General features: G+C 44.0%; 1 protein-coding gene across 4 annotated transcripts in view; it reads right to left on the reverse strand.

Annotated features, from left to right (window-relative positions):
• Window positions 1-26,690, reverse strand: part of FRMPD4 (FERM and PDZ domain containing 4) — a 475,664-nt gene that overhangs the window by 34,289 nt on the left and 414,685 nt on the right. For 3 of the 4 annotated variants that reach the window (XM_019529325.1, XM_019529326.1, XM_019529328.1), the window contains one exon: window positions 12,912-12,957. In XM_019529325.1, the coding sequence (XP_019384870.1) occupies window positions 12,912-12,957 (46 nt within the window). Of the gene's footprint in view, window positions 1-1,619; window positions 1,705-12,911; window positions 12,958-26,690 lie in introns of all 4 variants that reach the window. The other variant, XM_019529327.1, reaches the window with a different exon arrangement.

The following is a 26,690-nucleotide window of genomic DNA, read 5'->3' on the forward strand; positions in this document are numbered from 1 at the left end:
TATGATACTGGGGGGCCATGCTGATTGCCAAGCTTTGCTTGCAAGGATTTTTCCTATATGCCGAAATTGGCTAACTGCTCTGTAGGTTTTTCTCGCTTCCATCCAGCATCTCAAAGGTCTGGGCTTTGGCATTTTAACTGTGTTTTCATATCACTAGTGGTTCCAGTATGTTTGGTAAGTTTAAAAGTTCAGTTGTGAGGTTCTGTATCCCAACAGGCTGCTTGGGTAGAAACCCTGAGCATGGCATTGCATGTCTCTAGGCTCTGTTAAACCTATGGTTTCCTTCATCTTATTCCTCCTACTATCTGAGTGGAGGAAAAGAACCTGTTGGGACACTGACTTCCAAGATTTCTTGGGCATGTCTGGATAGGTTTACAGAAGTTGGGGCCATTTACGTCCAGTGAAATATGTGCTGGAACAGCCCTGCCATGTAGATGAGAGAAATGGTTAAAGTATGGTAATAACATTGTGGCTTCTGCATTTAACCATACAACTGCATACATACTTCATTGTTTTCATATCTGTATCATCTCGGCTCTCAAAATTTGAGCATAAATGATAGTCAGCTGTTTCTAAAACAAAAAAATACTAATACCTTTTTTTTCTTAGACTTTTACAATTCATATATTTAATAAACTAAGGCCAGTAATAGAGCAGATGCTATATGCGGTAGGTGATTTCCATTTAATGTCTTCATATTTGTAGCCTGAGCATATCATTGATTAATGGATCACTGAGTGGCAGGTTCACTTATTTCTGATGCACCATCTTTAAGCCAAATGGAAGTCATTATTCTCAGTTAATGACCTTAAGCAGGAGGTATTTACACTAATGCAATGTGTTTGTCACTGTGAGCTATGTGCATTGTCTCAGATAAAAGCATCCTAATTAGAATGACTTTTGCAAATGGGAGGATACATTTCAATGGAGGATCAGAATATATAAACACCAACTAAATAACAGTGCAACATAACCAGTGCCAATAATAATAATTTGTTATGAGTTCAGATTTGTTTAAGCAGACTTAAATAAAAATGCCTTTCCTTCTGTGGCTTAGGATTTTATTCACACTGGCAACTTCAGTGATAGTCCAGTCAACAGCAGCACACCCAAGACACTTATATGAGATCTCAAGGTGTTGTTATACAATTAGCATGTGACAAATCTATGAATGTTAAAATGGTATTTAAGTTAGAACATGCTGTGAGCAGTCACATGTTAAGGGTTAATACCACCTCTGACCAGCACACCTCTTATATGGCACTAGAAGGCTGTCAAACAGGTGTAGCTAGGAGCCACGATGCCTGGGCTCTATCCTGGCTCTAGGGGAGCAAGGGGGGGAGTGGGGTTGAGGAGGCAGAGAAGCATACGTGCTATGGCTTCCTTCCACAGACATCCTTTTATTCCAAAAGAAATCCTTCATATATATGTAAGCATTTTTAAAAAATAAAATACCAAAAAAAAAAGACCAAAGAATCTTACATATGTTAGTGAATTGTTAATAAAGTACGATGAAGTTAATGAACTGCCTAAAGAAAAGGGATCTTAAGGGCCCACATTCCTGTCCTGAGATTGTGGGGGAAGGCTGGGGAGAGAGGGCTGCACTGCCCTTTGCTGACCCAATCACAGCCATCCTGACCAGATCCCAGACCCTTCAGCCTTCCCCAGATAGGGCTGCACCTTTTGCCTGGAGCCTGGAAAAAGCTACAAAAAAACAAATTAACTGTCGTTACTCATACTTAATTGAAATTTTCCTACACTGCCTGGTCATTTCTGCCAAGAGCTGTTGGCTTTTCCTGGTCACACACCTTGATGGGTAATGTGGCTTCTCTGCCCTGCCTATTCCTGTTTTGGGGTAGGTAATGGGTGGGAGAAAGCACAGGACCACTGAGGTTTAGCACTGGGGAATATACAGCTGCAAGGAGCACGGAGTGTGCATCCTCCCTGGGCACACCGCTTTCCCAGGAGAGGGCTAAGCCTGTTGCCTGGAGTGCTCAAGCAACAGAGGCATACCATGAGAATACCAATGGGTGCTTGGAGTGGTACCATGTGGGCTGGGGTCACACCCACTGGGGGAGGATGGAGATGTTGGCTTAGGACCAGTACCAGCTCATCAGCAGAGAAGTCTGGGAGGGTGGTAAGTTTGTCCATGGAGAAGGGGGCAGAGGAGGCTGAGAGCAGTAAGTCCTGGGATGGTGGAAGACTACAAATTGCTCATTTTATTTCCATGGAGCAGACATGAGCTGGGTAGCATGATCCAGAGTTAACCCTCACCTGAAGTGGCATAAGTTTCAATTCATTGTCTTAGCCCCAGTTTAGATGTTCACATTTTAAGTGCCTTTAGTACATAATGGTAACTTTTAACAGTTCACTTTATCCTTTAAGTGGTGGAATAAGGACTGAATACCTCACCTAATCAACACAGTGGATATTACAATCCTAGGGTAAGGGAACACAAATGTTTGGAGACCTTTCAATAGGGAAAGTTTCAAAAGAGCAGGAGCTCTGTACCAGCAACTCTCTTTTTGCAACCTTTCACTTTATAAAGGTATAAAGGGGTCCAAGTTCACATCCCAAGAGTCCAGATCCTACAAAGGAAAACATACACTCAAGTGCTTAAGTGGTGCCCTATCAACCTCAAAGGGTCTGCGCTTGTAGATGTCTTGGCCAGATAAAGAATTCAGAGATCACGGTAACAGAGACAGAAATATTTTGTTACCTTTTCTTAATTAGAAATCAATTATCACTAACTTGACAGGAGTCAAACTTGCAAACTTTTATTTGAAAAAAGAAACACGTCTTGTTTTAAGTGAAACTGTTATCACTGAATATAAATAAGGGTCTACCAAAGTTGAGATGGCTGCCAGCCAATTTTGTGGACAGACCAAGGGCTGGGCAGTCATTTTTGTGGGTGGAGTACAGCAGGCGCCCAATGCCTCTGATTGGTTGCGAGGCCCAGTGGCCCTGCCCCTCACTGCTGATTGGCTATGAGGGCTGTCCATCTTATGGGCATTCTACAATTTTGTATAACTCCCCTCAGAGTCCTCTTGCTGGCGGCAGGGCTAGTACCAAAATCTATGTTTAACTATGTTCATAAAAATCGATATTCAGCTGAAAAAAGAGACTACAGGTAAAAAAAACAACAAAAAAAACCTTAGACTAAATGCTGTTATCATACTAAGAAAAGAGAAAGAAGAAGAGAAAGACACTTGAGCAAAATGTGCATCAAATCAAAGGGGAACATAATTATTTAGAGAATACACATATTGGGATATATTCCATTTCAATATTAGGTGTGCTATGGCTGATTGCTTAGAATTGGTCTTTAGTTTAATACGAAATGAAACATGTTCCAAGTGGAGCAGGAAAGAGGGAAAAATGTATTAAGAATTTCATGATTTTTTTACTTTCACAAAATGTGTTGACTTTTTGTCTGTCCCTTAAGTCTGTGACATGAGTCTAAGTTTAGCAAATAAATAAAATATGTCAACTGGAAGGGGATTTAAACAAGTTATGTGGAAGAGCATGTAATGTCAATAGGCAAATTAAATACAGCAAGGCCTAGCCATGAGCTAAACTGTCCACTCAGGCTAAGTACAAACAGTCAAAAAGCCTGAGGCAGAATCAATTCAATCTACGCAGGTTTCTCTAAGTTGCGTAGACTGGACTGATAATGAATGGAACTCATGCTCACTCTTCAGCTGTGAAAGGCACACAATCCTGTGCGGGCAAGGCCAGAAGGCAGGATGCACTCAAACATGTCTCCCAACCTGCCAGCCATTGCCAAGCCCAGCTGAGTGGGGGCCATCCTTGATTGTGTGCCTGGCACATACCCCGCAACTCCCTGCTCTCACTTCTACAGGGGGGAAAGAGTCCCCCATCCTTGTGCTGGGCCTCCAAATCAGGCACCTGCCCACCTGGGGGTGGGGGGAGCCCCATGTATCAGGGGAGGTTTCCCCCATACCAGCCCAGGCTTCCCCTGAGCCAGGGTCTGACCAGCTCCAGGGTTCCCCACAGCTGCTCAGACCCTAGCTGTGGGGGAACCCAGGTTAGGGTGGGGGAAATGCCCCAAGGTTTGGGGCTCCCCACCTTGTAGACAGATGTCAGCTCAGGGAAGTAGGCACTGGGACTGGGGACTGCTTCCCCGCACTTCAGGAATAACAGTGGGGAGTTTGGGCCATATGCCAGGCAGACAATCAGGGATGGATCCCACTCGGCTGGGTTTGGCAATGGTTGGCAGCCTGGGAGGCATGCTTGAGTGCTCCATGCCTTCTGGTCCTGCCAGTGCAGGCTTATGAGTCACTCAGCTGTGGTGCTTCCCATGGCTGCCCAAGCCCCACAAGGTATGGGGCTCCCTCTATGTGGTCAGGTGCCCAGCTCAAGGGGGTTGGCACTGGGACGGGGGGACATCTTTCTCCCACCCCCCCTGCAAGACAGAGACTGGCAGTGAGTGGGACTGAGCAGCCAGACTGGCATCAGGGTTTGGGGAGAATCTCCCCTCCATGCATGGCTCCTTATAGCTGTACAGACCCTGGCCTTAGGGGAGCCCAAACCAGGGCAAAGGAAACCCCCCAAGGCATGGGGCTCCCTCAACTTGGCACCCACCTTCATCTCCTCCTCTTCTCCCCTCTGTGGGTCAGAGCTCATAGGGGGTGGTGCTGAGCATCTGACCCAGCTGCACGGGGTGTGGAGATGGAATCCTCCCTTGGCCCAGGGCTCCATGCAGCTGGGGAGACCAGGGTTGGGGGCTGGACCTGGGGCAGTGGGGCTCTGTTGCCCTGCCTCCTCCTCCCCACTGCCCCACAGGGCTGGCAGGTGCAGGCAGAATGTGGAGCAGCTTTGCTGCTTCAGCTCTGTGACAGGGTGGGAGCAGGGCAGGGCCAGCCCAGCTTGGTTGAAGCACTGGCAGAGGCTTAGCCTTCCTGGCCTGCAAGATGGAGTTAGCAGGGGGACACATGGCATCTTGGGATGCCAGGGTACTGTAAGGTAACTTGAGTCAAAAGGGAATCTGGGACAGAAGTTGGATAGACTGATCTAACCTGAACTGATTAAATTTGATACTACATCCATTCAGGTCTATCTTAAACTGGGTTTGGCCACTTTGAAACTGGTCTAGTGTGCACTGAACTTCTGTTCTGTTACAGGTTTAGACTGGTTTCTGAACGCTTATACTGGTTCATGTGTCATTTCTGTCCCTAGCCTCAGACTAGATTGTAAGATTATTGTAAGACAACAGCAGCACAAGTGCAAGCCAGAAAATACCACTGTATTTGAAACACTATTGAACACCAAGCACTGGAAAAGCAGATGCTTTTTCCTTGCATGATATTTAACCACCCTAAAGTGCTAATGCATCATTTTCAGCATATGCTACTTGTTAAACTCTTGCATTTCAGTGCTGAAGTAGATGTCATATTTCTGACATTCATTAAGGGTTTGGGTTTCTTTAAATAACGTGATCTATCAAAGCTATCCAATTCTTTTTTGCTATTATGAGAGGGAAATCTTGGTGTAGTTATGGATCCTGCATGTATAAAGCATATGCGTTCCAGATGAAGGGCGGCCAATACTTTTTTTTTAAAATAAAAGAATCAAGTCAACCAATTCATTCTATATAAACAAATCCAAGTCAGCAGACCTCCTAGTATACTGTGATTGTTCCACTTTATTCTAGTGAAAGTAAAATTTTGTTCAAGACTTCGTGGCACACTCACTTGTCCCTTTTGTCCAGCACATTTGTCTCTAAATCTGTAATATACTGAGCTCCTACACAGTAATATCTGCCTTAGCAACTCCATAACCTGCTACTTCCCTCATGTGGAAATGGCTGCTGTTACTTACTCAATTGTTAGAGGTACACAGAAGACAAGGTGCTCTACATTATATTCCTGTCCACAGCCTAGTTTGGGATAGTTCAAACCCTACTTCTGAAAGTACTTTTAAGCCTGTTTAGATTTAGCTTCTAAAAGGAAAGGACCAACAAAACCAGCCTGCAGGCAGGAGAGAGTAATGAAGGAGGGCAAGAAGAATTAGGGGTAGAGGAAGAAGGAAAAGTACAACTGGAAGGGCATCCAAGAAGACAGAATGAGAGAATCAGTCAGATCCTTTTCTATTTTATTGACTACAATTAACTTGGTTTAGTTAGTGTCCATAGTAATTTTTCTCCTGTCACAGCTGTTATTTGGATTTTATTTGGATGTGCCTCTGCCAAATTATTTGTACAATTTCAACAGAGCATATCCAAACCAAATAGAAAGCATAGTTAGCAGGTCCTGCCTAAACATGAAGACAACCAGGTACCAGCCTAGACTTGAAGTAGATAACACTATTAGTGTCATGGTTACATCCAAGTGTCATGGTTACATTTAATCATGTTGTATGCAGACAAACTTAAAATGAGCTCTGAAACCAATTGATTAAAACTTCATTTCAAAGTTGTACAATAGACAAGGATCAAGGGTGGAGGGTGAAAAACCCCCAAAGGATGCAGCTTTCTTTTTTATTATAAAAATCTGTTACTTTGCACTGAACTACCAAGTTTGTATGAACAAAAATCATGAGTCATGTTAAACATACAGTGAGACTGATTTTAATATAATATTTATTTAAAAATTCATTTGGGGTTTCTTTTGGCCTTCTGATTCCTAAGCCTTTGGGGTAAGCTTGCTTCATGTTTTCAAGCTCCTTTTCCAAAATCACAAGGACAAGAAACTCACTTTTATTTTGTCCAAATAAAAGCTGAGGTTCTTGTGATTCCAAATGAAACCTCCTGAGTGAAAAAAACAAGTATCATGAGACTTGTAGTAAAATCATAAGTTAGAAGTAGGTTCTACAACATCAGCATAAAGCAACATAAAGTTTTTTACTTGATTTGTACCTGTGTATGCCCAGACCAGAAAAAAAAAAAATTGGTTTATATAAAACCTTAGAATCTTGAGGTGAAATCCTGGCACATTGAAACTCATGACAAAATTCCTATTGACTGCAGCTAGGATCAGGAGTTCAGGAAGTTAGAAAAAAAGAAAGCAGCCAATCAGACTCACTAATGAGCTCCATTCACAGAGTCTGAATCCACAATGAAATGATTTATTTAATTTAAATAATGTGTAAAATTTTATACAATATCAATGGGATAATAATCCACTTACAAAATAAAATGACCTCCAAAAATAATCAAATACCAGACTTCCAGCAACTAAAACTTTAAACTACTCTAATTGTTCAATCACTTTCTTATCATAAAAGACAATATTCAAATTAACCTGGGAGAGATTTATTTGCTTTGTTTGATTGATGGGAAGAATAGAAGAGCACAGTGTTTTGATTTGGCTGTAATGAAAATGAAAATGAATGAGCTCGGGCAAAAGCAATCCGTAAAAGTTTTTTTTATGCAAAGGCTGGAATTCTATTTAATTTTTGTGAATTTAACTGATGGGTTTCTAGCTGTGTAAGTGCTAAAAGTGGCATTTATGCACAGATAGCAATTCTTTCCCCCTGCAGTGTGAATGCATAAGTGGGTGCATGCAGACTGAGCATGTGCAGTAGGCCATGTGTGTATGTGGCTACGTGGCCACTGTGGATGAGTACCAGCATCTAACTCCTGAAAATGTAGGCTGCCAGAAATCCACATCTAGTGGATGTCAGATAGAGATAGGTTGGGGGGGCCTTCCATGCTTTAACCCCAGTGGCTGTGTACTTTGGGCAGCTAAGATACGGAGGCACATGAACAAGCTGGGAGGTGGAGTACAAGCAAAAGTGTGTGTGGCTCAGTGAAATAGATGCTGCTTGGAAAGGAGAAGGCCCTGAGCTCTAGTTGGGACTCATGGTCCCAATAGGGCTTTAAAAAAAAATCTCCACTATACTACTACCCTCCATTCACTTTAGGTAACAGCTATTAAATGTGGGCAACAGGAGCTCAGCTTCAAAAGGAGCAAAGGTCTGGATCTATGGTGTGCTAGTTTCAACACTGTACTAGAAAGTCATAAGCATATAGTTCAATCCCCTCTAGAACATTAAGTTATGCTGGTTTTATTTCCAATTGTAAGGAATGCTTAGTAGTAAGTATTAAAAGGAATACATGTTCTAAAGAGATCAAACATTAACTTAACTTTTGCTAGTACAAGGGAGGCTGGGGGACAGTGATCATGAAATGATCCAGTTTGCTATTCAGAGAAAGATGGGGAGGATAACTAGCACAGTGCAAATGCTTGACTTTAGGAAAGTGAACTTCGATGTGCTCAGGGCAGTAGTCAGGGAGGCACTTGGAGCTCAGGGTGTAGCTAGTATGGGGGTCCAGGAAAGGTGGTGCTTCCTCAAGGAGGCTATCCTTGGGGCGCAGCAGGACACAATTCCTCTGCGCAGGAAGGCGGGAAAAGGGTCCGAGAAACCTTCATGGCTAAGCGTGAATATCCAGGCTGGCCTAAAGGCAAAGGAAAAAGCGTACTGGCGGTGGAAGCAGGGGGCAGGGACAAAGGAGGAGTACACCTCCCTGAACCGAGCTTGTAGGGATTTGGTGAGGAAGGCTAAAGCAGCACTGGAGCTTAGATTAGCTTCTGGGATTAAGGATAACAAAAAGTCCTTTTTCAAGTATATAGGTAGCAAGAAGAAGTCTCGGGGTAACATTGGACCCCTATGGGGCAGGGCAGGGCAGTTGGTGACTGCAGAACTCTTCAACAAGTTCTTTGCCTCCGTGTTACCGTCTGCTGACAATGGGCTGCTCTCGGGTGATAGTGTAGAGAGGCCCGGGAAGGATGTGAGTCTCCCGACTGTTAGTTCAGACCTAGTTAAGGACTACCTGGAGGGCTTAGATGTGTCCAAGTCAGCAGGCCTGGATGACCTTCATCTGTGGGTGCTGAAGGAATTGGCTGGTGTCATTGCAGAGCCATTGGCACAGTTGTTTGAGGACTCCTGGTGCTCGGGCCACGTCCCTGAGGACTGGAAAAGGGCCAGTCTGGTCCCTATTTTCAAGAAGGGGAGGAAGCAGAGCCTGGCAACTACAGGCCAGTCAGCCTCACTTCTATCCTGGGGAAGGTCTCTGAAAAAATAATCAAGGGCCACATTTGTGAGAGCCCTGCAGGGGAAGTGATGTTGAGGGGTAACCAGCATGGGTTCGTGCAAGGCTGATCTTGCCTGACTAACCTGGTCTCTTTCTATGACCAGGTAACAAAGAGCTTAGATGTGAAGGAGGAAGTCGACGTCAACTTCTTGGACTTCCAGAAGGCCTTCAACACAGTGTCCCACCCGATTCTGGTGGGCAAGCTGAGGGACTGCAGCATTGACAAATGCAGTCACATGGGTGGCAAACTGGCTCCAGGGGTGCACCCAGAGGGTGGTGGTGGACAGGTTGCTGTCGACCTGGGAGCGTGTGGGCAGCGGAGTTCCCCAGGGCTCGGTCCTTGGGCCGGTGCTGTTCAACATCTTCATCAGTGACCTGGACGAGGGTGTGGAGAGCACCCTGTTCAAGTTTGCTGATGACACCAAGCTGTGGGGTAAAGTGAATACACCGGCAGGCAGGGACTGCATCCAGGCAGACCTGGATGGGTTGGAGAAGTGGGCGGATCTGAACAGGATGCGGTTCAACAAGGACAAGTGCAGGGTGCTGCACCTGGGGAGAGGGAACCGGCATTATGGTTCCCTCTCCAGTTCTGGGTGTCGCACTTCAAGAGGGACATGGAGAACCTGGAGAGGGTCCAGAGGAGGCCACTTGTATGGTTGAGGGCCTCCGTGGCCAGCCCTGAGGAGAGGCTGAAGGACCTGAATCTCTTCAGTCTCTGCAAGAGGAGACTGAGGGGGGATCTTGTGGCTGCCTACAACCTTATCGGGGGCCAGCAGCAGGGATTCGGGGAAAGTCTGTTCACCAGGGCCACCCTTGGAGGAACAATGGCCACAAGGTGAGGGAGGATAGGTTTAGATAGATATTAGGAAGAACTACTTCACTGTAAGGGTAGCTAGAGCATGGAATAGGCTCCCAGAGAGGTGGTGCTCTGACCTTCCCTGGAAATCTTCAAGAGGAGACTGGATAGGCACCTGGCTGGGGTCTTATGACCCCTCCTACCCCCAGTGCTCCTTTCTGCCCATGGCAGGGGATCAGACTCAATGATCTGTCTAGGTCCCTTCTGATTAATGATTCTATGATTAAAAATAACATAAAAAACCCCAGTAAATCTGTAATTTCCCCTTGGCAGGCATTCTTCATGAAGCAGTGGGAATAGAAAGTTTCTCAGAAGTAGAGTTGGTTGACATCTTGCTAACTAAATATTTTTGTCAAAAATACTCTTTTTTTCAAATTTTATATGAAGAAAGATTCAGGGAGAAGTGTGTTAAAGGAAAGGGGGGAAATAATATCCCAAACTATCAAATATCTGCAAGAAACATTTTTGTGAAACACTTTTTTAATAAAAGAAAATGTTTTTGAATTCTGTGGAGCAAAAATAATTTAAGTATTTTCCATAAAAAAATCATGGCCATTTTTAGGAACAGCGCTACTCAACTCAGGATAAGGATTTTTCAGCCAAACAACTGTTAGGGTACCCCAGTACTCAAATTCATCAGGTTACTAGTATTCTTCTTTCACAATGAAAGGACAAACCCTAAGGGTGTTTAAGATGTGCTCTGGGAGGTGCAGGGGTGCTTTAATTAGCACTTTAATTAAAGGTAACCAGAGTGTCATGTGTATCAGTGTCCCTGCACTGAAAAATGGCAGTGGGGCGCTTTGAACTAAAGCTCATCAAATTAACTTCAATTTAAAGCACCTCATTGCCATTTTTCAGTGCAGGGATGCTGATACACGTGATACTGAACTCTGCTGGAGGATGGTAATTACCATGCTCCAGTAAACTCGACTAATCGAGTCTATTCTGATGTGCTGTAATTACAGTACATTGAAGCAGCTTCCCTGTATGCGCATAGGAGCCCTAAGAGGATGCCCGTGTTTCAGTCTAGGCATGACAGAAGCATGGGTAGAAATATCCAAATTAGCTTTAATTTAGCCAGCTCAATTACTCATTGCAAAGTAAGTGATGGTGGCAGGGTGTTTAGCATGAGTTAGCTGCTAAAAGGCCCAAGGTAGGCTTGTAATCACACATTAATGTAGCTTACTTGCTATCAGTACCCAAATTAGGTACAGAAAAGCTAGCTCATGTACACATGCTGAAATCACATATTCCAACTGTGTAGACATACATGAGAGGATTAGCCTCATTTATGCATTTTCTGGGGTTGCAGTGTCCCCAAAAGAATGCAATTATTGTCTCTTGGCCCAGGAATAGCTCAGGCCCCAAGCCTCACTGCATATGCTATGGGGTGCAACAAAAATACACACATGAATTCGATGCACATGTATGATTTAATTTAATGGCATATTCCTCATATAGAAGAGGATGAAATATTTCATTTACTATTATTAATGGTTTTCTTGCATTCAAAGCTATTTTTGCTATTTAATAGCTCTTGGTGCTGTAACAAATGTGTACAGTGCCCTGATGGTACCTTAGGCCAAGTTTCTTATTTGATTGGCTCCAAACAAATGCAGGATTTCAATCTCCTGGAAGAAAAATCATATCATGACTTACCTTCCTCTCTGGTCCAACTGCAAATGTATTGACTGTGAATGTCCTGAGCCAGCATAGCTTGTGAGGCCCCAAGCAGCCTTTTAGTTCACTTGTTCTTGGCGTTGACCCTAAGGGATTTCTGTTCTAATTTTAGCCACCACTGCAGTTGTTTAGGGTACAACTTCATTTCACAGTCTGGTGGGCCATGAACATAACCACATAGGCTTCCAATCCAATCAGAGGCTGAAGTACATCCAACCCAAATTATACTGTATGGTCAGTATTTAATAAAACAGACCACTGCACAACATGACAAAGATACTTTCTTCGCATGGCATTAACAGAAACAAATCTGCCAACTGATAGACCAAATTGGCTTATGAAAAAAAATTGTGATTATGGTTTATAGCCAAAGGGCATGTCTACACATGCATTTAAGCATGACTAAATTTAACGCACATTAAGTTAATTAGCATTAAGCAATTTTTGGCAGGTGTCAACATGTGCAAGCACTTGGCACTAAAGTTAGTGTGCTAACGTTAGTGTCAGGTCCCTGCAGCTCTGCCATGTGCCCCTAATGGCTGGGCAGACTTGGCACAAAAGTTAGTGCTGGGTTGTGTCTACATGTGCATTAATGTGCTTTAACTAATCATGCCTAAATTTGATACCTGCTTTTCCAGGTATCAAATTTAAGTTCAGTTAGCCTAATTTTGCCATTTTTTATGCACATTAAGGGAACACACATGCAGACACTAACCCATAATGCACATTAAACTAAAGTGCATTAACGCTTCTCTTGTATAAACGCCCAAAGAGTCACACAGTACATTCCTACCAACTGGCACTAGAACCTCTTTTCACCCTTCTTGTGTAGTAAGGCCCAAAGAAGTTCAGGACCAATTAGTATACAACAAGGGTACACAGATGTGAAGAATGACCATACCACTTAGCTGCCTATACTGAGCCCAGGATTTCAAACGGCATCATTTACCTAAAGAGTATATTCCTCTGTGAAGTCTCACAAGAGTTATAAGCAGACTGGGGAAAAAGAGGTCAAGGGACTTGCCCAAGATCACCTAGCAAGTCAAAGTGATTTCTGTGAAAGGAACTCAGCATCCTGTCGTAAGCATGAGATATACTCCTAGAACAACTCAGAAGATGGCAGTTATTTAAATTATTGTAAAACTGTCCTGCTGATGTGGACCTTGGTACCTAGTCTTACATTTATCTTTAAAACCGTAGCCTCTGTTTCTCCCATATTTTGTATTATGCAAATAAGTTCAAGATTTAGAGAGAAAAGAGGCAGAGAAAGGCTGAATATGTTGCTAGGAAACCAATAGAGAAAACATTATAGATACTTACAGGGTAAGGCTGAACAACAGTAAGGAGGATTGATTCTTTGCAGCTTCTGTAAGGTAATAAAAAGTAAAGCTTCATACATTCATATACTAAAGATAGCAAGTTTTCAATTTTTAATGAGGGAAATTGCAATCTTGCAGCAGCATTTATTATAGACTATCAGAAAGACAAATAACATGCCCAAACCACAATAAATGTACAAATCAAACATTATGTAACACAACGATGAGACCTAACGTGACCCTTATCATGCAGTTTACATTGGGAGATATTTGCTCTGTCAGAGAATTGTGTACTGCAATAATAGCTTTCTCTCCTGAATACAGAATAGCATCAGATACATCAAATTGGTGCATCATTTTTAAACTACGTATCTCTTTTGCCTATTTACTAAAATCCATTCATTTCATATGCTATCCAGCTTCTGCAGATTTAGGGTCAAATTCTACCGAGGACAATAGTATTACAAGGATGAAAAAGAAGACAGAATTTGGTCCTGACCAAATCCATAAATTCATCTTTGAGAACTGAAGGAAAATAATATTTGAGACTACTCCAATCAGAATAAAATGTATACAATTCTTTCAAAGAAATATCCTTCTTTCAAAATTTGATAGATCTTTTGTGGGAGTAAACCAATGAACTTGGAATATAAAAGTAGCAGAGCAGGCTGTTTTACAAGACAACTATAAATTCTATACTAAGTGGGAAAGAAAACAACTGGGAAACTTTACACAATGAAGTGATTCAGATAATTTAAAGACAGCTAAATGCCATTAATTGTCAAAATGAAAAAAGGAAAACCTAAGTCAATATTTCTTTTATTACACTGGTTACATTCTTTGCTTTTAAGGTTTTATATCAGCTATGGAAAGGTTAGTTGCCAATTTGCTGAGATGGAGTTGATTTTCTGTTGGTTTTCCTAATTTCAAACATAATTAATTGCCTATTTATGTGATTTATTGCCTGGCTGAGTGAAGTGCAACTCATTTGCATGCTAGAACTATTCTATAGAACAATCTAAAATAAATCACAATTGTACTGGTTAATGCCATTGTCCTGTGCTACTCATTCACTCTATTGATGTACCTTTGTAAAATCAATGGCATGCTTGGTGGGTAAAGGAAACAGAGGACAGATCTGAGGACTGCTAAGAAAATCAGTTTGGATTGTCAGGGTTGGTAAAGTCAACATTTCCTTGCTTCTAACAGCTCATCAGAGACTGGGTCAATGGAACAGTTCTCAACCCTATTGAATTCTACTCCACTTAGTGGCACTGCACAAGAGTTAGGATAAAATTTGAACATACAGTCTCATAACTTTATAGTCAAAATAATAAAACTTCTTCAGTTTTCATTTCTACTTTCCAGTAACCACAGGCATGTGTACGTGCAGCAGCTCAAATAGGAGTGGCACAAATTTGAGCCTGGGATTTTTGCCTCAGTGTAAGAGCCTGAATGTACACTTTGGTGTGGGGCAAGTTGTGCCACTTAGGGCAAAATAATCCTGCCTGGCTCCTCTTGGGTCTGCAGCCAGGGGGAGCTAGAGCTTGCAGCCAACACCTGTGCTGGCCCCAGCAATATAAAAACCTGCCCTGGTGAGCAGCTCAGGGCTACTTCCATCAGGAGTTTCTGAGGCCCAGCCAGTTGGTATCTGGGGACACTACCCCTGGTGCCAGTTGAACTACTGAAGAAGCCCTAACCTGGATTGACCCCTACCCCCTCTACCCACTGCAGAAGTCTGGCAGTGAGGGCTGCTGCCTGGCTGTGACCTGATGACACCCACAACAGCATCCACACCCTTGGACCTGTGGCCCCATGGCTGCGTGCCTGCCAGACCTGGATGGGGTGCCCCTGCTCTGCCATTTGGGCAGCTATCACCCAGAAGATGTGCTCCTTGTGGTGGCCCACTTTGAACTGTTCAAGTGTGTCCTCTTGGCCCCAAATGGCCAAGATGTGAGCCACCTTCTCTGCTCTCCAAATGGTTCACAGTGCTGGCCCTGGACAGGCTCCTCTGCCCAAGTTTTGCCACCTGTCTCACCAGCAGAGATCCTGGTGTTCCCTGTTTAAAAATTGCAAATGATCTAATACGAGACCCAAATTCTCTCATTAAAATACCTCAAATAGTGTTCTTTTGCTATTAAAATGAAATGCCACTATATATAGACAGATCAGTTGGGCAATATTTTATTAATATATTTACAAGTTAAAGCAATTTGGAAGCCTACCAGTGCCTCTATCATCATAATAAAATACATTCTAAATACCTTTACACTTTGGCATTTAATTTTGGCTTTTTTGTCATAAAAAAGCAGAGCCGTCCCTACTCCCTTCACTTACCAGGATGTACAATGCTGAGCAACACTGATATGCCAGTGTCCTGCCCCTGCCCTTGCCCCTCACTCACAGCCCACAGCCTGCCCCACCCCCCAGTCCCCTCACTCCTGATTCACAGGGCCAGGGCCAGGTATGTGGATGAGGGGTTTATGAGGTGGCTTGGGGGTGTAGGGTTTGTGGGGGGACTGGGGTGTGGGGGGCCATGTAGGGGGTGGTGCTCAGGAGGGGTGCATTCCCTGCCTCCCCGCACAGTGCAGCCCCCCTGCACAGCTCATGGGCTGCCTCTCCACAGGACTACAGCCCTCCCACAGGGGTCACAACTCCCATGCAGGGGCCAAAGCCTGCCCACAGGGGCTACAGCCCCCCCACAGGGCCCACATGCCCCTTCAGAAGGGCCACAGCCCCCCCACAGGGATAACATATCCCCGCAGGGCCCCTATGCCCACCCACAAGGGCTACAGCACCCCCCCCATGGTCTACAGCTCAGCAGCCAACAGGGTGCTCAGGGCCTCCTGGAACAGACCCCCTTCCAGTGTGGGGCATCACGGCACAGCCCTGGCTGCCTGGCACCTGGCGCTGCCTGTGCCACAACATGGAGACTCAGCCTGATTATGCACAGGGTCATACACCTTTGGGCAGCTCTGGGCCACTTGGGCTGTCACCTGAGGTCTGGTGCCGCTCGTGAGGACTGTGTGTTGCACCGGGCCAGGTCCTGCATGCACGAAACTGGCCCGGCATAACAGTGGGTGGGGCCCATGCATGCAGGACACAGCCTGCTGTGACATGCAGTCCCCATGAGCAGTGCTGGCCCCCAGGTGACAGCCCACACAGCTTGGAGCTGCCCTAAGGTACACAGCCCCGCACCAAGCCGGGACCAGCCTGTGTGATGTGGCACAGACAGCGCCGGGTGCCAGGCAGCCGGGGCCATGCTGCGCTGCCCTGCACCATGCATAGGGCTGTGCCAAGAGGGCCCTGAGTGCCCCGATGGCTGCTTTTGCTGCAGGGGGCGGGGCTATGGGCCTTGCAGGGGGCAGGCGGGGGACCAACCCCTCCCAAACAGCCCTCCCCCATAGTCTTCCCCCAATACCTGCACCCACATAGACCTTTCTCCAGTTTTCCTACCACCCCCAGTCCCTACTTACCTGAGGACAGAGCCCAGGTTCAAGTTCCTGTAGCCTGCATGGCTCCTTGCCCGCAGGTGCTGCATTGTGCTGCAGCACCAGGGCAAGGTGCAGCCATAGGGACACTTTGGCCGGCTACCAGAGCATCTCTTTGGAGGACCCAAGCCTCTGGTTGCCTGCCCCACTTTTTTTCTACAGGTTTTTTTTGGATACCTGCATATCCAGGTATCAAATTTTGAGCCCATGCTGCAAATAGGCAGTGTGGGGAACCCTTTTTTTGTTCTCAGTGTGCCTCTTGCTGCATCTCAAACTGCTTTGAGATGCAACAAGAGGCATTTGCAGCAGCGGCGATGCATAGCAGGTACACATGCACCCCCTGAGAGTGCCAGTGTACCCCCTGACTGGACACATTTGCTGCTTAGGCAATGGGCAGGGAGGGCAGGTGGGAGCGCTGGTGCCCCCCCTGCAAGTGCCAGCTGGAGAGTGGAGCACCATGGCGCTCCCAGAAGCGGTCACAATGATTGGCTGTTGCACAATCGGCCGTCGGGGCACTCCCCACGCACCCATCAGCGAGAGTGGCCACGGGGGGACCACCCTGACTAAGGCAGCACCAGTTGCTCATGACACAATGGAAATAAATAACCTACGCACAACGGAAATAAATACATTTTTAAGGAAAACAGTTAAAAGGAGAAAATTTACAAGAGCTACATATAGCATGATATCTGCAAAGAAAAGGAGTACATTTTGAAACATATTATAGTTGGAAGTTCCTTAAATCTCTATCAAATGGAAGTTTATTGTTTTACAAAAATCCCAGCCCTTTTAAAAATAATATAAAATGATAGCAACTCTCGTTTCTGAGCCACACGCTACATTTTGAGCACTCAGAAAGACACAACAATAAACTCATATTATTTTGTAAATTTCCCACTAGAGATAGGCTACTACCTATTTATCTATCCATCTAGATTGGTGGGTAGAAAGGCAGACAAATCTGTAGAGCTTGTAGCTATGTGATAGACTTCATCCAGAAGATAAATACTTCAGGTCAGTCTGACCACTTCAACTGCCTTCAACCTACTAATCCACCTTCTCAGCTCTTAACCTAGTATTCCAATCCCCTGAGTGACTTAAACAGCTGTCATTTTCAAAAACTCAATTTCCCACAGAAATATTTTCCTCTTTCCAATCCTCTTACATTAAATCTCTCTGATGACCAATATAGGCTGAATTCATCTGGGTTAGTAATAGCTTTTTTATACTAAAAAGGTCACTAATTTTAAGTCTTTTCTTGGGGCAATTCCCAGATTCTAATAGGACCATGACTTGTGCTAGAAGGACAAGAGATATTGAATCATAAATATAAAGCCATTTTTTGCATGTGTAACAGGGCCCCTACCCCATTACTAGGGAAACTAGGGTTTGGGTTTGGCTTTGCTTTCACTGCTACCTTCTGCTCCCCTCCCCTCTTCACCTGCCACTTCTTCATTTTCACCTCCTTCTCTCCCTATACACACATGAACTCATTTCTTTTACATTCCTTTGTGGTCTGAGTTGCTGGGTCTCTGGGGGATGCTACCATTTCCACATATGCTGAGGAGGCGAAACAAGATGGGTGCTGTGTCTAGGTGCAGAAAGAGCCTCATGCACCCAGGAGGCAGAAGTGAAGGGCCATGTGATAAGAGCCTGCTACATAAGCCCAAGCCTTAGGCCAGAGAGGGGAAGTCTGGCTGAAGGAGCTGCCAAGGATGTACGGATGAAATCAGGAAGGTCAAAGCACAATTGGAGTTGCAGCTAGAAAGGGATGTTAAAGGTAACAAGAAGGGTTTCTACAGTATTTCAGTAGCAAGAAGAGGATCAGGGAAAGTGTGGGTCCCTTACTGAATGGGAGAGGCAACCTTGTGACATGGGATACAGAAAAGGCTGAAGTGTTCAATGCCTTTTTTGCCTCAGTATTCACAGCCAAGGTCAGTTCCCAGACTACTGCACCAGGTAGCACAGCTTGGGGAGGAAGTGGGCAGCCCTCAGTGCTGAAAGAACAGGGTAGGGTCTGCTTAGAAAAGCTGGATGCGTACAAGTCTATGGGGCCAGATGGGGCACCCGAGGGCGCTGAGGAAGTTGGCTGATGTGATTGCAGAGCCATTGGCCATCATCTTTGAAAACTCATGGTGATCAGGAGAGGTCCTGTATGATTGGAAAAGGGCAAACATAGTGCCCATGTTTAAGAAAGAGAAAAAGGAGAGTCCAAGGAACTACAAGCCAGTAAGCCTCACCTCAGTCTCTTGAAAAATCACGGACCAGATCCTCAAGGAATCCATTTCTAAGCACTTGGAGGAGAAAAGGGTGATTAGAAACAGTCAGCATGGATTCACCAGGGGCAAGACATGCTTGACTAACCTGATTTCTGTCTATGACCGACACTGTGGATTTGGGGAGACCAGGAGATACCATGATTTTAGCAAGGCTTTTGATAGTCTCCCACTACATTCTTGCAGGCAAGCTAAGGAAGTATGGGCTGGAGGAATGGACTGGTAGGTGGATAGAAAACTGGCTGGAGCACTGGGCTCAGAGAGTAGTAATCAATGGCTTGATATTTAGTTGGCAGCCAGCACAAAGTGGAGTGCCCCAGGGGTTGGTCCTGGGGCCGGTTTTGTTCAGTATCTTCAGCAACAACCTGGAAAATGGCATAGAGTGCACCCTCAGCAAGTTTGCAGATGACACCAAGCTGGGAGGGCATTGGGGGAGCAGTAGATATGCTCAGGATATGCAAGGATTCAGAGTGATCTAGACAAACTGGAGACTTGAGATGAAAGGAATCTCACGAGGTTCAACAAAGACAAGTGCAAAGTCCTGCACTTAGGACAGAACAATCACATGCATCAGTGCAGGCTGGGGGATGACTGGCTGGGCAGCAGCTCTGCAGAAAAGGTCCTGGGGGTTACAGTGGACAATGAGCTGTCTGAGCCAACAGTGGGCCCTTGTTGCAAATGTGGCTAACAGCATACTACATTGCATTCATAGGTGTGTTGCCAGCAGGTCTAGGGAAGTGATTATTCCCCTCTATTCAGCACTGGTGAAGTCACATCTGGAGTACTATGTTCAGTGTCGGGCCTCCCACTACAGAAAGGATGTGGACAAGTTGGAGAGAGTCCAATGGAGGGTGACAACATTGGTGAGAGGAGTGGGGGGCATGACTTACGAGGAAAGACTGAGGGAACTGGGCTTATTTAGTTCAGAGAAGAGGAGACAGAGCGGGGACTTAATAGCAGTCTTCAACTACCTGAAGAGGGGTTTGAAAGAGGATGAAGCTAGACTGTTCTCAGTGGTAGAAGATGACAGAACAAGGAATAATGGTCTCAAATTGCAGCAAGGGAAGTTTAGGTTAAACATTAGGAAGAATTTTCTCACTAGGAGGGTAGTAAAACATTGGAACAGGTTACCCAGAGAGGTGGTAGAATCTCCATCTCTTGTAGGTTTTTAAGACCCAGCTGGACAAAGCTTTGGCTGGGATGATCTAGTTGGGGCTGGTCTTGCTTTGAGCAGGGGGTTGGACTAGATGACCTCCTGAGGTCTCTTCCAACCCTAACTTTCTATGATTCTATAGGGATAGGAAGACACAAGGACAAAAGTACAGACTGTGGCAGGGAAACTTAGAAGGAAGCCGAAGTGAAGAGAGGCTGCATGCAGACTTGCACAGAAAGTGAGCTAAGTACTCCATGCACTTTACTGTTTTGTTTTCTTTCCACTTAAAGTGGCCCACATAGTGGTGAAGTGAACCACTGCAGGACACTGCTGTGCCTGGGGATGGGCATTTGCATTTTGGGGAACATAAAATGAAAATTACCGCAAGGATTGGATTGTGGTTGAAGGGGAGGCAGAGGCCGTGGAAAGAGAGTTACTAGGGACACCCCAAAACTGAAGCTCTGTCAGGTAGGCAAAGCATAAAGACTAGGATATGATTTGGGATTATTATCATGCAATGTAGTGAATATCACAAGTTTTGGGATCTGGGAGTCACAAAGCATGACCAAAGACAAAGCTAGGAGTTGGTGGCCCTGCACTGTGGGCCCTGAGCTAGAAGGCTCAGCTAAGTAAATGTGGGACAGGGCCAGGAAGCTTTGGCCTAGACACAGGCCTGTTCCTTCAAGCATACCTCCAGGCAGCCTCCTCTACTCAGCATATATCAAGATGTGTCAGGCGAGAACACTGAAAGAGAGCAGAGGACTGAGGGTATGTGCGCTGGGAAGCCTCTAAATGTAATAACCGTGTAGTGACACCCATGGGTGTCAAGTGTTTCTAAGGGCTCTCTATGATCCTTACAGATGTGAACTGACTTGGTTACTGAGGTATCTGGGTTTGTAGGACAGGGAGATTCACAGAGCATAGGCATTACAACAGAGTTTTTAAAGAGTTTCTAAAATGTTACTTAGTAGCATGCACATTTGCTAAATATGTGATCATGCCATGTGATACATCAGCACCTTCTTGAGGTAACCTGCATAACTTCACCCCTCATTTAGAGGTCCATACCAACTCCAGCTGATGAAAACCTTTATGACCACACATCATCGTGTGTGTGTATGAAAACCTGCACACCATATTATACCACCAATTATTTTGTATATTATCTATACTTACATATACACATCCATTATATCTAATAGGCAATGCATGAACAAACTAGTCACATGATCATAATTAAATTTAGGCTTCTGTTCTCCTAAAAACCTAAGGCAAGTAACAGCAAATGTTGAAAGAAGACACAAAAAAAACCAAAACTTTTTTTTTCTTTTTTTGCATATGCCATTTTCTCATTCAAACTAAAGTAGAGCATCAACAAAATAATACCTATAGTCTATGCACCCAGAAATTAAAGACATTTTGATTTTATTTTTATATTGTCATGGTACTTTCAAGTTCAAGTACTTTTAGTTGATCCAGCTACCATGAAATGATTTTAAGGAAGACTTCAGTGAAAGAACTTATATAATTCAATTATCTCCTACCAAGCAAAAAATATATATATTTCATTGCTTTAACAAGCCTGTTGATTTTTTCTGAGAACACTGACATTTGCCCAGCTAACAAAGAATTCAAGGTCCTACTGTTATGTTCTTGTCTGCTCCAGGGAAGAGAATTAAGAGAATGTAATGAAGAGTGTAAAACTAAAATAACAAATTGTAACGAGAGTGGGAATTTCAGCGCTTCACCTATTTGACTTTTGCTTTGTCTATATTGTTATTGTATTTGTCCATTCTCCTTATTCTTTGCAGATATTTAAATGGTGAACCACAGTGAAATCAAGTGGCTTGAGAGTCATATTGTAGAGCATTAATAAAGTTCAAAGTAGTATTATTAAGTACTATCTGTTCCAGATTACATGAAGCATTAACTCTAGTCTCTAGTCATTGTCTTTGTCTGTGCATTTCCAGATGGAGAATACTGGGCTGTCTTTTACCATTTCTTGTCCATTTCAATAGGGAAGGAGTGAGGAAGCAGGTTAGGGCAGTACCTATTACCTTTAAAAGCACTGACAAGTAGATAGATAGTCCTGTGCCTTGTATCCATGGCAAATGCAACATGTAACGAAAGAATTTGAGGAAATAATTTGCTTTATATGAAGTCCTAAGATCTGGGCACAATTATTGCTGTCAGTGTTATTAAACAATATTAACTAGTCAAAATGCCTCACTCAGGTAAAATAATCTGGATCCCATCTAGGACAACTAACGTTCTATAAATAATACCCATAGAAGATGCAATTAAATCCACTTGGACCCAAACTCACTTCTGCCTCTAAAATCATGTTTAGAAATGCAATAACAGAAATGACAGCAGCAGGATCTTTGTCCTCCACTAGTTTAGTGCTGTCTTTCCCATTCTGGGGCTTTGCCACATGTGATTAGAGGTTTTTAAATTTTTACAATTACAATTTTACATCTGGAGGAAACACACCACAATTTTTTGATACGAAAATGTACTTGTATTTATTTCATGAAACATAATGGCCAAGAGTAACAGTCTGGCACAAATACATTTTATGTTCAAAGTAAAGAGAAATACAATTCATCTTCAAATCATAACAACCAGGCTAAGAAAAAATCATTTTGCATTTTAAAACCTTTAATTATTATGAAAATGAAAGCAGCAAGAATAAACAACACTTGTATCTTAAATCTAAGATAATCTACAGCCATTACTTCCACATGGATTCAAATAGACTACCTTTATGTAAACTGTGTACACATGGGATAACAAGAGGTATCCTAGGTAAAGGAACTGAAGATTTATCGTGTTTGGACTCTCATAATTTCTGGCTGAAAGTTCCCCAGGAGGGTAGAGACTTTATAAAAAATCCACCTGGATTTATGGACTCTTCAGGACATCTATTCAAAGGTCATTTGTTTTAGACTGCCTTCTAACCCTGTATTGTAACACGTCCCTTTTCAGAAATATTGAAGCATGTCTCTAACTGGTGCTATCCACCAGCTCTCTTTGGGTGGGTATATATTTATGAGTGCCAGTCTAAACAGTGTAAGTAAATGTAGACAAACATAAGATTCAGTGAACTGCCATGTGGTTTTGGGGTGGTACTAGGAAACTCTGCCAGCCATCACCACCCCCTGCGACATAACACTTCCTGTTATTCTCACCCGAGTACTTTAATTCAACATCACCCACAACACTTTTTGTTAAAAGCCCATAATCAGTGCAATTGCTCTCACATTAGTGTGGTACACTGCAAGATTCAAGAGTTAGATGAGATACTCACTATGCTCTGGTGCCTTACACCATGTAAAAAGGGCTCGAGTGGCATAAGGTTTTTTCAGAGCCCTGATTTCAGTGAGGGGAGAATTCTTTTCATGGGAGCACTGAGAAAGACAATATCTGAATGCCTTCCAACAACTCCTTTGGAGGTTTGGGAGGTCTGATAGGAGAGGCTGTAAGCACACTGCACCACAGAAATTCCTGTCAGTCCTGTGGCCAGCAGACCCATAGCTTAATAATAGGGTTGTGCTAAGCTTCTGTCTCTGATTCAATTCAGTGAACATTCGGCCCAATTCGGTGGCTGAATCTCCATATCTGAATCGAATCAGAGGACCCTTTAATCTCTCCAATCAAATCAGGACCCTCCGAATCAATTTGGAGAGATTTGGCGATTTAGACGTAGACGCAGCTTTAAATGTTTTTTCTACATACCTCTAGGTACCAGGCGGCTCGTGAATGCTGTGATACTGGGGCACATGGAGTGTCCCACAGAAACATAGGGGGCTCCCCAGCATGCTTGGCAGCAGACTCAGAAGTGGACCAGAAGCACTTCCGCTCCACTTCTGGGTCTGCTGGAGAGCGCGTAGGGATTCCCCCCAACGCCTCCTCTGCTCGGTGACTGGTACCTCCTGGGTCTGGGGGGCACCTGATCGCTTTGCCAGGGAGGTGCAGGGGGGCCCCCTGCATGTTCCCTGGCCTGGATTCACCGCCGAGGATGCTGGGGGGGTGGGGGACACTGCGCTCCTGTGGGATGCTCTATTCACTCCAGCATTGCAGCAATCATGAGCTGGTACCCTGAGGTATGTAGAAAAAACATTTAAAGCTGTGTCTATGTCCGAATTGCTGATTCTCCAAATCAGCATCGAATCTTCAGATTCAGATTCAGCCAACTCGAACTGGGGACAGTGATCTGAATCAACGAAACAAATCACTCTCCCCAATTCAGCCCGAATCTGAATCCAAATCAAATAGGGCCCATTTTACACACCCCTACTTAATAACATCTAAATGGGACGCAGAACACTGTGTGGAGCTTCGTGATACCGTGGCTAGCTTGCTTCTAGTCTTTGAGCTAACTCTGTTAGAATTAACTTGGATATCTTTAGGCTTCCTTGTGCCTTGCAGTGTATATATATCCTTAAACAGGCCACCCTGGGCACTTTAAATTATACAGAAAGAATCCCAGGACAGACCAGGATTGAAAGGGGGGCAAAAGTGGGTTAACACTCTTAAGCACAGTGCAGAATTTCATCAGTGTGGTTTTGAAAGAGAGAAGATCTTTTTCAGACAATTTATAGAAAAATACAGAAAGGTGTGATATTCAATGGCAAGCTGCTGGTTATTTATGGTTAGTTATGCTATAGGCAGTCTTAGTAGCATTTTAGTTCAGATAGCTGCCCTTCTTCAGGAAAGGTTTAAAAATATCTCTAAAAGATTAAGTCTAGTATTACAGATGGTAAAGATTTCCAAATACAGAATCAGCTTGAAAAAGAATCTGATAGTTTTGCAAGTTCCATATTCAAACAAATCTGAGTCCTAAACCTTGCTCATACAATAAATGCTTAAAATGGCCACTGCCATACAAAATGCAAAGATACAAGTTCAGGATTATTATTGCACTGAAGTATTATATAGAAACAGGATGGAGAAGGAGGACACTGGGTGCATCCAGACGAGTATGGTCATGTGGCATGTGGTGCTTGCAGCACCACATACTGCACAGTCTGGTGTTCTCCGTGCTACAAGGGCACACTGCTCAAGTGTACTCTGCGCTGGGTTTTTTGGACCCTAGGATATCCAGGGGTCAAAAAAAAAAAAAAAACAGAAAAAAACCCTGGAGCAACACACACTTGGCCAGTGTGCACTGCTGAAGAGTGTGGAGCTGGGCCACTCGGAGCTGTGCTCCACCGCCAGCCAGGCTGGGCGTGGCAGAAACTTTTTTTTTTTTTTTTGGTAGCATTTTATTAGAAAACAGTCAATATCAAACAGATTTAAAAAAGAACCCCACCTGAGGACTCACAAAGGGAATACAAATACAATTTCAAGCAATTACATAATATTCACATCACCATGGCTGTAACCCCAGAAAGCCCCCAGGACTCAAGGTAAGACTGCTGGGGCCACACCAGTGCTGGCCCCAGCCTCCCCTATCCCACTTGGGGCAACTTGCTACACTCCAAAGTGCGCATGGCACAGGCATTCCCCAGGGACAAGCAGTGGTGGGACAAGGTGTACCACCACTACTTGTCCCCAGGGAACCACACACAGCTGGATGCGCTCTCTGATTCTAACATAAATATCTTCAATAAGAGCCAATACAGAAAATTACTGCCAAAGCAAATAGCTTTCTATATAAATGCTCTCTCTCTTAAAAAGTTGGCATAGTGCAAAGTCAATCTTTGAATTGTCACAGTCTGTAGTTGGTAATAATTGGCATGCTGGTCAGCAGTCACAGCAATGAGCAAACAGTAAGGTTACCTGAAAATTGAATCACCTCCTCTCTAACAAAAATGGTCTCTTCAGATCAAGAGCAAGACAAACAGCTTAGGCTGCACCACTACAAAGACCATCAGGGTAAGAGACCCCTGGTCCCTAAGGTTGCCTGTCTAGTTTCCTAGGCACTCAGATTCAAACACACTGTAGTGGAGTGTGACCTTTGACTGCTATCTATTTATTTTAAATTTCATTGGTCTATTCTGAAGAAATTATCCTCACTGCCAATGCTCCTCTTCCTCCTCCTTCAAGACCCCCTCTCAGAAACAGAAACCCTATTTGTACAGAATTCTCACTATTCTATAATTAGTTGGCCAGAATACAAGACACCTAATAAATACCAATATTCAATATGACTCTCTAGTAAGATTACAGGCAGTCCTCGAGTTATAACGTTTCGAGTTACAACATTTATAAATTGACATCCTATCTCAACTTTCTGACATTGGTTTCAACTTTACAATGCTTGATCTGATGCAACACCACACCAGCTAACAAGTTCGCTGTGTCACCCATCTCCCTGGAGAACATCTGTCCAAACTTCCTTGGACACTTTCTTTAAGAAAGCAGACAAGACTCCAGAAAAACCTGCAGCCAAGACTCCTGAGAAGACTCCAGGCAAGAATCCTTTAAAAAGTCCAACCAAGAGCCCTTCAAAAAGTCCAGCAAAGTTACCTCAAAGAAGTCCTTCCAAATCAATATGATTGCTGTTTACAATATAAATACATTAATGTAGCTATGTTACTCATCTATAATTGACTGAGTACAAAATTCTGGGTTATTTTTTGGAGAAAATAGGGTATTGGGCCTTGGTTCAAGAACCATTCCCCCATTTATAACATTGTTTCCTATGGGAAAATTGATTCCCAGTTACAACATTTTGACTTAAGAAACGGTTTTTGGGAACCAATTGTGTTGCAAGTTGGAGGACTGCCTGTACTTGGAAATATCAACTGGAGCAATTTGTGGCTATACATCTGCTGAGCAGTTTTAGCCATCACCAAATACAACACCAATTCCATTTTACCATGTGGCTTCCTCCTCATTTCTGGGTGCAATTT

Source organism: Crocodylus porosus, unplaced genomic scaffold, assembly GCF_001723895.1.
Source record: "Crocodylus porosus isolate Cpor-Errol unplaced genomic scaffold, CroPor_comp1, whole genome shotgun sequence".
NCBI classification, from domain to species: domain Eukaryota; kingdom Metazoa; phylum Chordata; order Crocodylia; family Crocodylidae; genus Crocodylus; species Crocodylus porosus.